Source organism: Choristoneura fumiferana, chromosome 25 (assembly GCF_025370935.1).
Source record: "Choristoneura fumiferana chromosome 25, NRCan_CFum_1, whole genome shotgun sequence".
NCBI lineage: Eukaryota > Metazoa > Arthropoda > Insecta > Lepidoptera > Tortricidae > Choristoneura > Choristoneura fumiferana.
Window position 1 is genome coordinate 5892420 of NC_133496.1, and position 13892 is coordinate 5906311.

The window sequence follows — 13892 nt, forward strand, 5'->3', positions numbered from 1 at the left end:
CGAGTATCTACCTAATTAGTTAGCACCTTATATTTAATGAGATTTTAAGGCTGCGTTTCCACCAGAGATGTGCGAGGATGTGTTCCGAGGATTGTGTTTTTTATGAACCAACAGAAACGCTTCATTTACCTATCCTCGCACAGCACCGCTCTGGTGTAAACAGACGAGCGGAGCGAGGCTAGGTAGGTAAATGAAGCGTTTCTATTGGTTCATGAAAAACACAATCCTCGGAACACATCCTCGCACATCTCTGGGTGTAACGCAGCCTTAAGAAGGCATGCCTCAGTCCATTTGGACGAAAATGTTGCTCTCGAACCAACGACTAGAATTTTAATAGTATATTGTGTCTTAAGGGCGGTAAATAAGGAATTACGAACGAGAGTCTATTAGAAGCCCGAAGTCGAAGACTGAGGGCTTTAATGAGTCGATGTTCGTAATTCTAGTACCGCCCGTGCGACATACAATGTTTTTCATCACATTTGCGAGTCAAATTGTATATTTGTAAAAGAAAAACTAATATTTTTACAAAAATTGCCGATACCGCTAACTGCGCTCTTGGCAGCGCGTGCAGCGCGCGCACGGAGCAGCAGCGCGCCATGCAGTAACAAACTCATTTACCGACCTTGGGCTTCATGGCATGAAAATTAGTACGGACAATGACTCATTTACCGACCACGGGTTTCATGACAAGCACATTAAGGTCGAGGGTTTTATTTGGGGGGTTGCAACCAAGGTAGCCTGCATGTTACGACACTGTTTACGAGCAAGTGTGATGAAAAATAATAATCAAGCCGGTGTTTGGTGATAAAAATCATACTGTGTAAAGTAAACGAAATTACACAATTGTAACTACTTAATTAACCTTAAGTGTACTATCGGTCTTAACAAAGTTTCTAAGCTTTCACAAATTTGCAGTCACCACGACAATTCATTAAATGGAATTTTACGCTAAATTACAATAGCGCGGATTCAGAAAACGGGAATGTCGGCAAGAAATTACTTTTATAAAGGTGCGGTAAATTTTAATAAAGAAGTTTTGGGAAACAGCGAGAAGATATTTTTGAAGCTTTTGTTCTTAAAGTAATGTGGTTCACTTGGTAAAACCTAATTCATTTATGCCAACAAATGTAACAAGTGTAGAGTTCTTGTTGAACATAATTTAAGTCAAAATTCGTTCTATCCATAGCACCATCTGATAATTTTAAAAATGCGTGTCTTTAATCTCCGACGCAAAAAGAAGAGTGTTATAAGTTTGGTGTGTCATTGTGTGTCTGTTCGTGGCATCATAGCTGCCAAACGGATGGACCGATTTTGATATTTTTTAATTGAAATCTACTTTAATCATGTATCGACACGACAGGTAAGATTTTGCTAGATCCCCTTAACGCTTCATGAAATTAATGAATGACTTATTTCCATAATAAATTTAGAAAAATACAGATTGCGAACCCATGACCCGCTTGCTCGAGAAGCCATAGATTATAAATCACTAGGCCACTATGGCTCTTAGTCATATCACTTTAAAATTACATTAGGTACGTTAGGCACTCAATAAACGCATAATTAAGAGAAATAGAGCAAAGTTTCAATAGTAATTTGAGGGTCCCGTACCTGGAGCCCTACTTTAATTCTACTTCAAAGTTTCAAACGTAATGAAAAAGGGACTTGTACATAATTTACGCCTTATTGCAAAACGTTCATTCAAAATGAAATATCATAAGTAGTTACGACAACTTTACCAATTTAAGGTGCTGTAATGTGATTACTGATTAGGTACGTTGTTGTGCCCGTTCACCATGCTTCCAAATGTTAGACTAATGGTGGTGTTTATGGTGGTATCTGGCTTAGCATGGTGAACGCTTGTGTTACTTGGAGAATGAACTCTGGTTGAGTTCGAAACGCGTTAGTGTAGTGTGGTGGTGATAATTGTGCTTGTGTGATTTGAGTGTGTTCTTAGGGTCTCCACACATCTATCGATGCGGAATCGGCTTAAGCCGACCAAAAAACGCTGTCCACGCAATGAGAGCGATAAGACGTCTTCCCGTCGGTGAACGTCGTTTCACGTCGGCCGAGCCGATCGACATCTTTTTCGCTCTTATTGCGTGGACATAAAGAGTTTTGATCGGCTTAAGCCAATTCCGCGTCGACAGTTTTGGGGAGACCCTTACAATAATGTGGAGGTGGAGGAACTGCATGAGCACGCATTTCTTCCATAAACGTAGCTATCATAAGGTCGCGGATGAGCAAAGTAACTGTTTCAGTTCATTGACTTAGACCTCCCAAAGGTAACGCTTGATTCAATAAGTTATTTGATATCTTACTGACGAGTTTATTGAATCAGGCGTTACTTTGCGGAGGTCCATATCAATAAACTAAAAGAATGTCTTTGCTCAGCCGCGACCTTATTAACCTTATAGACCTTATAAGGTCGCGGGTGAGTAAAGAAATTCTTTTAGTTCGTCTTACTGACGAACTAACCCAGGAAACTACCCAATTTCACTAATATTATTATCTCACTAATATTACGAAAGTTTAATAGTTTGTTTGTTACCTCTTTACGTCTAAACCGCTGAATCGATTTAGATAAAATTCGGTATAAAGATTGGTTGAGTCCCGAGGAAGGACAAAGGATAGTTTTTATCCTGGAAAATTGCATAGTTCCTGCGGGATAGCGATAAACAAATTCTGCGCGGACGGAGTCACGGGCAACAGGCTTGTTACTTCTAAAACCTTAAGTGTTCTACATACCTCTTGAGCCTTCTTCGCAAGCCTCGTGATCAGGTTCTCAGGATACACCTGGTGCACGGAGAACGAGGGCTGTTCCACGCCAGCCTGCCTCCTGATGTCTTCCCAACGCTCCTCGCCGTAGGTCTGGCGGATGTACTCCGCCATATTCTCCAGTAGAAGACCGTACATTTTGGAGCCTGTAATGGAAGATATTGCTTATTTAGCTGGTATGAGTGAGATACAGCTTTGGCCTCATCTGCACTTTTCATCAGGTGAGATAGGGGTCAAACACGGGTCAGTTTTATGTAAAGAAAGAAATCGTGATGGCCTAGTATATATAGACCACTTATTTTTCTTTTAAAACTACTAGCTTTTGCCCGCGACTTCGCGAATTCGGCTATCGCGCGCTGTTCCCTCGGGAACATATGATGATGGGAAATATGATGATGATATAATATGATGTTTGACTTTAATAAAACTAATACTCTTTCTGCGACAAAACAGGAGAATTTATTTTGTTATTTGTTTAATGTTAATAAAGTTTCAATGTTTTATTTGCGAAAAAATAGAATTTGAATAAATCGGATCCGCCCTTAGCTATACCAGGGGGCTACTAGGAAATTCGAAAATCGAAGTTCATATCTTACCGTCCCTCTCACTCTCATATTGAATAATATTAGCGTCAGCGGGACGGTAAGATACGAAGTTCGAATTTTGCACTTTCTTAGTTCGAATTTCCTAGTGGCCCTATGGCCAGGATGGTTCCCCTTGTTTACGCATATTTTTTTGTCATAATTCTATTTTGCATAATCTGTTTACGCATGTTATGTTTATTTGTGCCGAAACTGTTTTCGCATAATTATATTACGCAGAATTCTTTTACGCATAGCCAATGCTTTACGCATAATTTGCGTATTCCGAATATTGTTTAGGCAGAAAATGATTTACGCATAAATTAGTTACGCAGTAAGTTAGTTAGTAAAGTTTTTTATTACCTAAGCTTACTAACCTAATCCAATATGTATACTTCTCTGGAAACTAGAAACTAGTGGGTGTTAGTATTTTTATAAAGCGAGGGGAAATTACTGTTAATTTGAGGGACATAAGGTAACAAACAAACCTATATCCAGGTTAAAAAGGGGGTAGATTATGTTTATTTTTTAATGCGGGGGCCTCGGCCCCCCGTTCCCCCTTTCTATGCCGTGCCTCTTTTACTGGGGCTTTTCATTCCGTTACAAATACAATTCTAACCTAACCTAATAACCTATTTGTCTAGTCATAATTAATTGTTTTACCATTTCTCTCTCTTCTTAGTTGGTACACTCTTGCCAGTGGTCGTGGTCATCATTGTGAATCATGATGAGTGATGGTTTTGGTAATACGGCGCCATTTGTCGCGTACTACCGCTTTCAGGGTACATTCAATAGACCGAGTACTTAGTTGCGGCGTTGATCTAATAATAATAATAAATTCATTTATTTCGGACAACTTGGTCCATACAATAAATACCTTATAGACTAACATACATATTTATAATCAAAAATATTTAAAACTAATATGGTGACTAAGCGGCGTGACCCCGTTGAGTCACCGTCCCCGACATCGCATTCATGGGTGGGGTGATCTGGTCCGTCCATCTCAGTGGTGATCTACCACGTGGCCTGGTGTCTTCAACTTTTCTCTGCACTACGAGACGCTCTATGGAGTCATCACGTCATCCTTTAATATGGAGTCGTTTGTACGAAACTGTCCACGATACTCCTAGCATCCATCTCCAGCACCACATCTCCAACGCGTCAACTTTCTTCTTCTCGGTTTCACGAAGAGTCATGTCTCCGACGCATAGAGGAAAATGGGAAATATCAGGCAATAAACGAGTCTTGTTTTCGTGGTCTTGGTAATGCTCCTATTACCCCAAACCTTTTTCATTTTATCCATAGCAGACCTAGTGATCTCCATGCGTCGCTTGATTTCCTCTACGCACCCGCCTTCTCGTTTCTCGCCTTCGCGTTTTACCATTTACCATTTTGTATTAACCATTTCTTACACTAATCAAGAAATAGTAATTTATTTATTTGGACAGGATTTACGGCTATCAAAATTATGCTAAATTACATATATGCTAAACAATATTATGCATAATAAAATTCGACCATGTTAATATTATGCTAATATAATGTTCGAGTAAACGAACTAAATTTCGGCAAGTTTAAGATTCGGCGTAAATAAATTATGTGAAACCTGTTATGCGTAATAACTAATAAGTTTCGGACATTAAAAAATATGCCAAATAGATGTCACCGGCCAGGATTCATTGGAATACGAGTATCGTATTGTTGTTACATGTAGGGGAAAAGATAAAGATGTAAAATGTGTACCGGAACCGGATTGCATAAATGACGCATAATCCGCGTTTTTGCTCCAAACGTAATCTTCTTATGAAAATCCGCATAGTAAATTGACTAGTATGGTAAAAGAAACCTCATACAATATTTATATCACGACCGCACTCGTTTTATTCGATCAAAGCTTTCCTATTTCCATCATATGTGTATCAAATTGGATTAGAGCCCTGACGCAGCTATTGAACCGAAGTCGATATTATCGTACTGCAATCTCGATGACGTGCTTAACGCCTCACTGGCTAAATTCGACGCTTTCAGGTGAGATGGCTGCGACGCGTGAACCATTGGATTGCGCATTTAAATTGAAATAACTAAAAGTTTAGTAGACGTCATAGGGAGCCGAAGAACTGGCAGCTTTCTCGAACAAAGAATTAGCTTAGCTATTGAAAGAGGCAGAAGCGGCGTTAGGGTTGACAGCGGTCGGTGGGGCGACCGCCCAGGGCGCCGGACATAAAGGGGCGCCTGAAGCCTATACCTTCTAGAAACTTCACAAAAGTTGGGACTACTTGGGGCGCCTGGGAAATCTATCCCAGGGCACTGGAATCACTAAAACCGGCGCTAAAGAGGGAACGCTGCCAGTAATAAAGGGGCGCCTGAAGCCTATACCTACCTTCTAGAAAATTCCCAAAAGTTGGGGGCGCTGTGGAAATCTCGCCCAGGGCGCTGGAAGTGCTAAAACCGGCACCAAAGAGGGAACGCTGCCAGTACCTTCATTTGTTCTAGTTCTAGTTTTATTTCGTTTCATGTTGGTATTTTAAGTTTAGCAATTTAATTGTTATAGTCATTTAATGTTTTACTGACAGGCATGATATTGTAAACACCACAGAACAAGAGATTCCCATATTTTAATTGAGCCCCTTATACTTTCATAAGGTATTCCCAAAACTTACGTCTTCATTGAAACAAATAATCATTAGAGGAAAAATGTCCTCGAGTACCTACCTAGCGATTACAAACCGGAAGAGGAAGCGAACCCTCAATTTAACTATCAACCCTCGCCTGAGACTCGTGTAAAATGGCGCGTTTTATATACTTTCTACTACCTATAATTACCGCATAAGATGATATTAGCTGTCCTTTCAAAATAGTAGATTGTACAACAAGAGTATAAAACATGCCATTTTACCCTAGACGTTCATATAGCCACCGGAGCCGGTACGGCGAGGGTGGATAGACACGTCGAGGGGTAAATGGGTTTTATGCTCGCGTTTTACACTCTGCTTTTTCCTTCAATTGCGTGGAATTGAAATAGCAACAGTGGGAACAATTATTCACTTATTATGTATCTTTTATTTTTCATGCATTACTATATTTATAATTATATATTTTTTGGTTTTATTGATTTATTTTGATGGATTAGATTGCTTTTAGTTTTATATAAATAAACATAATAAAAAAATAAGTAGATATTTTTCGTTTGTGGCTGGTTTCCTTGGTCTTAGACGAAGATTTCACTTTATGCACTAGAGCATAAAAAGTTATTTTATGTCGCCTAAATCCAGCATAAATACCAACTTTAAGACCGCGACACCGCGATCGAAAAGACGATCATAAAGATAATTCATTACGTAGTAAAAAGAAATAAACAAAAGAAAATTGCAGCGACAAAAGGCGCAAAATGGGCCATTAGTACTCAGCATGATACGGTTACCAGTAGGGCCTTTGAACTTATAAATAGCCTGTGTTCTCCGCTGTGTAATCACTCTGTCGTCGAGAATTGACCTTGACCTTGACCGACGCTTGGCCGTACCCTATGAGAAGGAGCGAAGCGGAAGGGCGTCAACCACTTATCTCCACCGAGAAGTGCAGTAAATAGTAGGGTAGGAGATTTGATGGCGAGTTCAATAATCTTTATTTGCATAAAAGTGTGGTGGAAATGGGTGTTGGGTGTTTGGTGTCATGTGCTTTTGATTATTTATATTATAATAAGTAATAACGTACAAATGTAACCGAATATAAAGGGTTACGTTGGCGTTACTGACTGATGGAAAACCCACAGTCTTAACTGCTGGAGCTATATTTCGTTTAACTTAGCATTAAAAAAAGATAAGCAACCTTGGCAAGCCTTTTTAATGACAATTATGTCCTTGCTATTATAATTGTTACATATTTGTTGTGTTTTTTTTTCTAAAGTGTTTTTCATTATAAAGACACGTCACTTCTTTCTAATGCTAAAATAACCGAAGTGTAGAGACTTAGTTTGGCAGACAAATTCCTTGATGATCATAAAGACTTACTTTAATAACAATTAAAAACGCATTATGTCATAATGAATAAATTAAATCGACGTCAAATAAAGGCGCCTTAGGTACCTACTAACCTTTTCAGGGAGCGTTCAAGTATTACATATCGCAATTTGGGGGGGGGGGTCTTGTAAAACGTTAAGATGCGTTACAGAGGCGGGAGTGGGGATTTAAACAACGCGTTACGTCACAGTTTTTTCTAACAAGTACATACCTACTAAAATGTCCTCAAAAGTGGGAAATACGGTATTTGACAACTCCTGATTTTGCCATATCTTAATATTATTATGAAAATATAGATAAACAGATAGTGTTTAGCGAAGAGAAAATTGAAATCGGTTGAAAATTGGATTTATAGTGTTTTTTTGAAAAAAATCTATATACCTGTCTCTTTCTCAAACGCTTTTCTCTATGCAGCAAGTATGGCGGTACTGGCGTGTGACGTCACATGCCAGTATGTCTTTCTCTGTCTAATATTGAGTTTCAAACCTTTATAACTTTGTTATTTGTAAAGGTAGCTTAAAAAAAATGTTTTTCTATTCGATAACAGGCACTGTTAGTTTTAATTTATAAAACATATACAAAATAGTCAAATACCGTATTCGCATCATCAGTCGTTGTTCTTGGCCTATAAAATGCTCTCATGCTGAGTTGCCAGTGTGACTCTACCAAAAAATGCCATCTTAATTCGGAAAACGGCTAAAGAAAAGCTAAAAAATAAATAGAAGTAGGTAGTCATTTCGGTGTTAGGTAACATTTAGGAGGTACAGAAAAATGATACGGCGCGTTACATGGGGGAAGCGTTGGGGGGGGGGTCAAAAATCTCCAAAAATTGCGTTACATATTATTTGAATGCCCCCTAACCTCACAGGGCACGAAACGAGCACGCATTTCATCTGATGGGAAGCAAACACTGCCGCCCATGGACGGACACCCGTAAGACACAATTAAATTAAAAATCAAAACGCGTTTTATGTCAAACATTTTTTTTCTCCCATCCATACAGAGTTCCATCAAAGCCAAGGGCAAAGCTGAAACAGCGTAATAAAGCCTTAGACATAAATTTAAAATAATAATAGTAATAATGTAATTTAAAGTTCATTCGCATGAAATTAAACGTAATTATGAACATTGACTTCGCTCTGCACACAGTACAGAACGTTGTGTAAAGTTTATTAATACAGGACCTAGTACTGAAATTAATTTTATTACTCGTAATTAACTTCTGTTCGTAACTACGTTTGCATTCCGTGAAAATTGAGCTCTTCTCTTTCTCCGTGACGAAAAAGTTTATTATAATCCAGTATTCATACCACAATATAATGTGGGTAATTTAAATAGGTCATTATCCATACTAATATTATAAATTTGTGAAAGTGTGTGTTTGTGTGTTTGTATGTATGTCCGTCTTTCACGTCGAAACGGAGCGACGGATCGACGTGATTTTTGGCATAGAGATAGTTTATGGGCCAGAGAGTGACATAGGCTACTTTTTAGGGTTCCGGAGCCAAAATGGCAAAAACGGAACCCTTATAGTTTCGCCATGTCTGTCTGTCTGTCTGTCCGTCCGTCCGCGGCTTTGCTCAGGAACTATCAATGCCAGAAAGCTGTAATTTTGCACGGATATTTATGTAAACTATGCCGACAAAATGGTACAACAAAAAATAAAAATAAAAAAAAATTTTTTAGGGTACCTCCCATAGACGTAAAGTGGGGGTGTTTTTTTTTTCTTATCCAACCCTATAGTGTGGGGTATCGTTGGATAGGTCTTTAAAAACCATTAGGGGTAAGACGATTTTTCGATTCAGTGATTTGTTTGCGAAATATTTAACTTTAAAGTGCAAATTTTCATTAAAATCGAGCGTCCCCCCCCTCTGAAATCTAAACCGGTGGGTGGATAAATTTGAAAAAATTCAGGATGGTAGTAAGTTTTTATTTTTATTTTTTTATTTTTTATTCGACTGGATGGCAAACGAGCAAGTAATTTCACCGGCTGTCTTACTCTCCACGCCGAAACTCAACAGTGCAAGCACTGCTGCTTCACGGCAGGATTAGCGAGCAAGATAGTGGTAGCAATCCGGGCGGACATTGCACAAGGTCCTACCACCTGCAAATAAAAGTAAGTACCTATATTAAACTTTCAAGGAAAACTATAACGGCTAAGTTTGCTTGAGAATTATTAGTAGTTTATGAGTAAATAGCAGCCTCCGTATAAAATACGAAATCCTCAGAAAAATATTACTTACCTACTTAATTTTTTCGTAATGGCTACGGAACCCTATTTTGGGCGTGTCCGACACGCTCTTGGCCGGTTTTATCCAGGAAAAACGCACAGTTCTCGACGGGACAGCGCGCGATAACCGAATTCCAGGCGGACGAAGTCGCGGACAGTAGCTAGTTATTTATAAATCATAGGGTCATAGGAGGGATAAGTGGAAGACTCCACCGACAAGAGTATGTCTTAAGTTAGATGATGATGAATTAGAAAAAATATATTATAAGGTCAACAATGTACCTACAGGAGTTATTACGCGCTCTTTACGAGCACTCATCCTAGGCGCTCTTCTAACAATTTCTGGAGAATTATGAATTTATGGCTAAACATATATGTAAGATGATTTACAGAAATCACTATAGAATCAATCGAACTCTTATATCTATTCAGGATTCGCGGTTACGAACTGTATAATTACATCCAGTAAAATAAACATCCAATAGCGTAATTGACAACTCCATAATACGGTATTTGACTATTTTGTATATGTTTTATAAATTAAAACTACACAATGCCTGTTATCGAATAGAAAAACAATTTTTAAGCTACCTTTAAAAATAACAAAGTTATAAAGGTTTGAAATTCAAGATTAGACAGAGAAAACCATACTGGCATGTGACGTCACACGCCAGTACCGCCATACTTGCTGCATAGAGAAAAGCGTTTGAGAACGAGACAGGTATATAGATTTTTCAAAAAATCACTATAAATCCAATTTTCAACCGATTTAAATTTTCTCTTCGCTAAACACTATCTGTATATCTATATTTTCGTAATAATCTTAAGATATGGCAAAATCAGGAGTTGTCAAATACCGTATTACTTATTATAACAATACTGATTATAATATACTCGTAAGTACCGCCAATTTTTAATAAAGAATAAAAAATTGTGAATTGAAGAAGTGTTTTTTTTTAAAAGCTATATGTTATACCTCTGTGTCTTTCTAAAAGGTTTTTCTTTTCGCAGTAGGTATGACGTCGAATGCAACCATGTCTTTCTTTGTCTAATCTCGAATTTCAAACCGTTATAGTTATATAACTACGTTATTTAATTTTGTTTTTAAAGGGAGCTTAAAATTACTTTTTCACTCTTCATGCTCGTAAAGTTCGTGTTTATGCTGTATCTAGGCGACATATAAAATGACCTAAGACCAACTTAAGACCAAGGTAATCAGGTGTCAACAGCTACAAACAAAAAAGTGTCTGTATATTTTTTAAATAATTTTTAATTCATGTAAAATTAAAAATCATTTAAATCAATCATAATAAATCAGTAAAATAAAAAATGGATTTATTATAAAAATGCATAAAAAAATAAAAAGTACATAGAAAGTGATAGAAAGTGAATCATTGTTTCCACTGTTGCTATTTCATTTCCTCGCCATCGAAGGGAAAAGTAGAGTGTGAAACTCGAGCATTAAACCTATTTTCCCCTCGACGTGGCTATCCATCCTCGCCATAGCCCGGGTGGCTATATGAACGCCTCGGGTAAAATGGCTCGTTTTATGCTCTTGTTGTACAATCTACTATTTCCTTCGCATTGTTAAGCCATAAATAAATAAATAAAAAGTCTTTTTCACAGAAAACGGAAAACAGCTAATAAGCATATAAATTATCCCAACGAGTAAACTGACACGGATTAACATGACTCAATTAATTAATATTTACGCAACGATTCAGTGGCTCGCGATCGTTTGCTTTTCAATTAGCGGCGAGATCAACACCAGAATGCGCTAATTAAGAGTGAATATCCATTATTTTGGAGGTTCATAATACGGTCATTAAATCAAACAGCCTATTTAATGGGTTAATGTAGCTTATTTTTCAGAATTGAATAAATTCAAATTCAAATTCAAATGATTTATTCAGTAAATAGGCCGCAATGGGCACTTTTACACGTCATTTTTTAAACTACCAGCGCTTTCGGAAAGACCATCATTGCCAAGAAGAATGCGCCGCAAGAAACTTGGCAGAAAGTCATTTTTTCATAAAAATATAATTACAAATAAAAACTTAAAAACTATATTATACAATTAAAGAAAAAAAATACAAAAAAATAATAATAAAAGAAATACAGGGATGTATGGGGTCCCTTAGTTACAATACTAAACACTAACTATATCTAAACTATATCTACGTTCAGTGGAAGTGTAGAATGCTTCCACCGTCATAAATTTTAAAATAATAATAACAATAATTTGGTTCTGAAATATACATTTCAGGTCAAGTAACCATTAAGCTTTTGGATTTCGAAGGCAAGTTCACGTCTGCCGCCCCCAAAGTTAGCTCACACGCACTCATGTCATGCTCTGAAAGCAGAGCGGTACCGAGGGCATGGTATTGCTTCCGTTCCCATAAGCTCTATGGGATCGTCTTGGGAACTTCGACGTCGCGAGCCTGTGACTAGAATTTAAACTAAAACTATAAAAGTTTAAAATCCATAAGCTTAACAATATACAGCCTTAAACATAACAAGGGGATGTATAAAGTCCCTGAGTTAATAATAAAATTATTATACAGCAAGGGGATGTCTAAAGTCCCTATGTTAATAATAAAATTCCTAATCTAAATAATTCAGAGATGTATATAGTCTCTAAATGTCAAAGTAAACTAATTAAATTAATTAAATTATACAATCTTCAGAGGTGTAAAAAGCCTCCAAGGTCAAAAACTAATAATAATTATTAATAGGAAGAATACGCCCGGTATTTAAAGACTCCTGAATTTGTCATGTATTATGATCAATGATTAATGAAGAAAAATATTGACTGAATAGTGATTTTTGTAAATTCTATACATCTGTCTCTGTCTAAAACGTTTTTTACTTTACACGCTAGTATTTTGCTCTGCTCTGACTAATTTCAAACTTTTATAATCCTGTTAAAGGTATATCAAATATAGATCTGTTCTGTGCGTGTAATGTCAACCCATGTCAAGTTTATACCATGAATAAAAAATAGCCAAATACCTTACTGTGACTGGAAAATGTTGTACATAGATTGACATACCTACCAAGTGGTCAACTTTAAGGGGGTGGCTTAGTTTTAAATCTAAAACTTCGATGAAAAAACTTAAGTAACTAAAAGAAGCGTTCAGTAAAATTAACCCAAAAAACATAAATATTCCGTTATTTTTAAGATATATACAATCCTTAATAAAATAGCAAAGATAATATTTCTTTAAAATAGTTGAGCCGTGGTGGCCTAGTGGTTTGACCTATCGCCTCTCAAACAGAGGGTCGTGGGTTCAAACCCCGGCTCGCACCTCTGAGTTTTTCGAAATTCATGTGCGGAATTACATTTGAAATTTACCACGAGCTATGCGGTGAAGGAAAACATCGCGACGAAACCTGCATGAACCTGCGAAGCAATTCAATGGTGCGTGTGAAGTTCCCAATCCGCACTGGGCCCGCGTGGGAACTATGGCCCAAGCCCTCTTGTTCTGAGAGGAGGCCTGTGCCCAGCAGTGGGACGTATATAGGCTGGGATGATGATGATAATGAATATTTCTTTAAGCATTTTGTGGGGTATTTGCGGAAAAAACTAAAAATTTTCTTTACCATACCAAAAAAGGCAATTTTTCAATTCTAGAAGAACTAAGGATTCGTAAATCGTAATACATCAATCACTGTTCCACATCTGCACGATATTTCCTAACTCCTTTTCGATATAACGATCGATTGAAATCGCAACCGTATCGATTATTTATTACGATTGTTTATTTTGACGTCAACGGCAGCTGAGCTGTTTACATATAGCTTCATTTCTGGTGTTACATGTCTAGGCACACGTAGCCCGAAACAGTTAGGGTCTAAACAAACACATGCCATTATGATCACAGAAACTTCGGTCAACTCCCAACCGAAGTTAAGTTGTGGGCCAAAACATGACATAATTTTGGCAAATGTATTGCTAGTAATTCAAACAGCATTGCAGGCGTAATTTTCACGCTTACGGAGAGTCGCAGCATCAACCGAATACGGCCAAGATAATTCGTACATTGCGTATTATCGGCTTAATGCGCTAAGCGTTAATTGTAAATCGATAAAAACTGTAGCATCGATACATAATTACACATGTAGCCTGTGGGCCAAGTGTGCGCGCAGGTCACTAGATGCCCTACGTGTGCAATATAATAATGGTTTAGGATGCTATTGGGATTGCCCAGATTCTGTAGCGCATCGGGAATGTTCGCCGAGGCGCGTGTGGATAGTTTTCAGACTATTCTGCGCAAGCGAGTA

The 13892-nt window shown here is 37.7% G+C and overlaps 1 protein-coding gene across 3 annotated transcripts in view; it reads right to left on the reverse strand.

Moving 5' to 3' along the window:
* Nucleotides 1–13892, reverse strand: part of Gyc88E (Guanylyl cyclase at 88E) — a 136059-nt gene that overhangs the window by 49138 nt on the left and 73029 nt on the right. For all 3 annotated transcript variants that reach the window (XM_074107496.1, XM_074107497.1, XM_074107498.1), the window contains exon 2: nt 2749–2924. In XM_074107496.1, the coding sequence (XP_073963597.1) occupies nt 2749–2916 (168 nt within the window). In that variant the 5' untranslated portion in view covers nt 2917–2924. The remainder of the gene's footprint in view (nt 1–2748; nt 2925–13892) is intronic.